The sequence below is a fragment of the Borostomias antarcticus genome (genome assembly GCF_949987555.1).
Source record: "Borostomias antarcticus genome assembly, chromosome: 37".
NCBI classification, from domain to species: domain Eukaryota; kingdom Metazoa; phylum Chordata; class Actinopteri; order Stomiiformes; family Stomiidae; genus Borostomias; species Borostomias antarcticus.
The window spans coordinates 319,304-323,159 of record NC_140270.1 but is presented as its reverse complement, the minus strand read 5'-3'; the positions used below and the strand labels follow the sequence as shown (position 1 = coordinate 323,159).

At 46.5% G+C, this 3,856-nt stretch overlaps 1 protein-coding gene across 1 annotated transcript in view; it reads left to right on the top strand.

Annotated features, from left to right (window-relative positions):
* The first annotated feature begins 1,720 nt into the window (after positions 1-1,720).
* The window catches only part of ccnb3 (cyclin B3), a 7,555-nt gene continuing 5,419 nt past the window's right edge, over positions 1,721-3,856 (top strand). Inside the window, 2 exon segments of the mRNA XM_084461152.1 lie at positions 1,721-1,844; positions 2,116-2,199. Of these exon segments, the coding sequence (XP_084317278.1) occupies positions 1,773-1,844; positions 2,116-2,199 (156 nt within the window). The 5' untranslated portion in view covers positions 1,721-1,772.

Sequence of the window (3,856 nt, the reverse complement as noted above, 5' to 3'; positions counted from 1 at the left end):
GTTGGATGATATAAATACAGATTTTTTGCTGAAGACAGGAGGAATGTGGAACCAAATCTATTGAGAAACAAGGATGTTTGGTCTTGGCAGCGTCAGACAACAGGAAGAAGGGATGAGGGATGAAGAGGAGAGAGATAAAGACTAGAGAGAGAGAGAGATTCAAACTTCATCAAGATGTCACATATCTCCCGTTCTCATCTGTGAAATCACTTTTTACTGGTCTGTAGTCCGATCTCTATCTTACCGTGTGAAGTACTATTTTTCAATGGGCGGAGGAGCATGAGAAACATACAGAATGGGACCGCTCTCTCTCTCGTCTCCCCCTGAAGGCCTCTCCATATGTGCCCTGTCGCACTTTGTCCTTCCAGAGTAAAATGTCAGGATGGTCAAATGAAGTCGTGAGAAGATTTAATTTACCTGCCCGTGACTAGTCTTGAGGCAAAATCAACTTGTATCAGCTAAATAGTCAATGTATCCTACAATGTAAGCCTACAATGAACAGAGTAGTCCTACATAGGAGGTGAGTAAGTATGATTTTTCTGATGAGATGGGGTAAGTATATATTCCCTCTCACCAGAAACACCTTACAAGAGAGGCCTACAATTTACAGAACAGGTAGCAGTTGTAAAGTTTAGATGATTTGTCTGGAGAAAGCTTATAGAGAGATGGAGAAGCAGAGGATGAGGCCTGATACTCACAGTCTAGGGTGTGAATTAGCAGGCCAGGCGAGAGGCAGCAGTTAGGTGTGTCTCTTATGATGCAAATGCAACTTATGAGGAAATGGGTTAGGCTACAGATACTGTAAGCTTGCTGTGTGTTCGCCTAAAATATATTTACTTCCTGTGTGTGTCTGTGAGTGTGCTGTTATGTGGTGTGTGTGTGTAGGCGGCGGTTAGGTGGGGGCATAAAATATATGCTGGTTGAAAACAGAACATTTGAAGCTACTGTTATGTTGAGTTTCTGGGTACTCAGATTCTGTAAAGTGTCTGTTGAGATAAGACTGGGTCATTTAAAAATATAATAATCAATTTATATTCCTACTGGCTCATGGTAATTTATTCTGGGCGTTCCCGAATCCGTAGACGACAAAAACAAAACAAGATCCTAATCGTCGCACTCTGATTGGTTGCTAGGGGGTTTGAATATCCTATGGCCCCTCCCTTTAACAACGGCGTCCCTACCGCACGCTGATAGGACGGCTGGAAACGAATTCCAGCCAATGGGCGTCGCCTTCTTCACGTTTGGATGCAACAGCGGACTTTGTGTGTTTTGAGTATTCAGGCTGAATGAACCATACTCTGGATTGTGGAATAAATTGCATGTTTCTCTCTACCAAAAGTTACTTTTTTGCATTGCAAGTATCACAGGAAACCGTAAGAAAAGGTAAGAGTTCATCATAACTAAATTTACGTGCAGGGATCCTGCCCTGCTAGCTAGCAGCTAGCTAACTCTGCTAGCATTGGCCCCATGCAACCTTTTAACTCACTAGACTGCAGAGCCACGCTTGCCTTGCTAACTCAGCTACTTTCACACCTGCAAACGTGTCACCTTTTGTCTACAGTCACCTTTTTTATGTTAACCATAGTAGTTTCAGTGAATCTAGAGGGTTTTAGTTGTGCATGTCCACCTTTTTCACTACTCCAGAGTTTGCAGGTCTGTACTTTGGAGAAAGCACCACCAAGTTAGTCCAAAAATGCTTGTTTTTCTCTCTATAGGAAATACAACTTAACCGTCTGCCCATCGCATATCGTTTGGTGAGATCTGAGGACACAATGCCTTTTCCACGGGGGAAGAAACCGACCACCATGATCCCCACACTGCACAGCAGAGGGACGGAGAACCAGGTATCCAAGCTATGGATAGTAACATCCAATGATAACATGTAAATGTGTAAACACTTGTTTACAATATGGTCCCTGAAGTCTTAAAAGCAGGACAGACAGTAACACAACATCCCTAAAATCCAAATCCAGTTAACCTGCCTAGCTTGCCATCTCCTAATTTTATATCCATCTTAACCTTGTTCTCTCCTTCTCTGTTGTGTGTGTGTGTGTGTGTGTGTATGTGTGTGTGTGTGTGTGTGTGCTTGCACACGTGCGCGTTTGCGCCCCACAGGAAGAAGGCCCCCAGGTCAAGAGGTCGTCCTCTCCTCCTCGCGGCGCCCCTAAGAAGAGGACGGCTTTCATCGACATCACCAACGTGAGTATTGACACGATGGACCTGAACCCTGGTCGCACCAGCGAGAGGAAGAAGGGAGGATGCTGTCGCGGTGTGAGTGTTGGAACTGGGCCCCTTGGGTCGTTGTCATGGTATAGTTGTGATGACTGCGGGGCTACCTCAAAGAGAGACGCCTACCTCAAAGAGAGACGCCATTTCAGGGTGCGAGTGAGAGACGCCATTTCAGAAAAATGGATCTCAGCCCCTTATGGCGGGGGACGAGAGAGCAGGAGGGGGCGAGGAAGGGTGCTGAATTGGGACTGAGCCCCCAGACGGTTGTAAATGGTAAATGGACTGCACTTATAAAGCGCTTTTCCACATTAGCGGCACTCAAAGCGCTTTACAATGGCCTCTCATTCACTCACTCACACACACATTTACACACCAATGGCGGCAGCTGCCATGCAAGGTGCTAACCTGCTCATTGGGAGCAATTTGGGGCTCAGTGTCTTGCTCAAGGACACTTCAACATGTGGACAGTCGGAGCCGGGATTCGAACCACTGACCCTTCGATCACTGAACGACCCGCTCTACCAACTGAGCTACAGCCGACGGTGGTAGAGTTGTGATGAGGGCGACAGAGGGAAGGAAGGCTGGGTGAGAGCTTTCAGTTTCGGAGCGGAGCCCTGGCGGTGTCTGTTTTGTGGCGGCGGAAGGGAACGGGACGAAGGGTCGTGGGGTCGAGGGGCGTGGCCCCGATACTGACGCTGCGTTCCTTTTGTATCAGAGCTCCGGATTTGACAGCTGGGATGACGTCATAATCCCAGTTGAATGCGTCCCAGAAACAAAACACGAAAACCCCACTTTCGCCTCATCTTTGTAGTTCTAGTCAAGTCGGCCATTGTTAGCAATACCAGTTGATAACGACGAACTATACCAGGTCAGAGTTCTTGTGGTTAGAGTGTCCGCCATGAGACGAGGAGGTCAAGAGTTCGATCCCTGGGCGAGTCATACCAAAGACTGTAAAAATGGTACCCGTTGCCTCCCTGCTTGGCACTCAGCATCAAGGGTTGGAATTGGGGGTAGGGCTGGGTATCAAAATTCGATACCTTTGTGGTATCGACCTAAACACTGCTAGGTATCGAGGTATCAAAAGATCTTAAAACATTCGATCCCTGTGTTCGATACTTTTTTTTATTTATTAAACAAAAAAACATTTTTTATTTTATTTATTTATTACATTTTTATCCGTCTCTCATCATCCTATCACTTCCTGTTCTAATATCTAACGTGGCCACTGACTGGCTGAGGTAGGAAAACAAATTGTATGTGTCCGCTCGCGCCACAGTCCGCACATGTTCAGACGTTAAAAATGGCGACGCGGTCTGGCTCCATTTCACAAAAGCGACAGACACTGGTAGTGTTAGGCGCAATGTGTCCGAGTGCGACAAGATAATTTGACAAGACAAGACAGGAAATGCCTCTAACTTAAGGAAGCATCTAATCGTCCACAACATTAATTCGCGACAAGAGAGCTGTACCGAATTTGACTATGAAACAGACACGGCCCACTTCCATAAAAGAGGACGAGATCACGGATGTTAGCTAGCCCTTCTCAGTCCTGTTGTCGCATGCTCGCTCACGCCAGACAACAGTCCTTTCCCGCGCCATTCACTTCGCCGTCAAAATAAATAGGTGT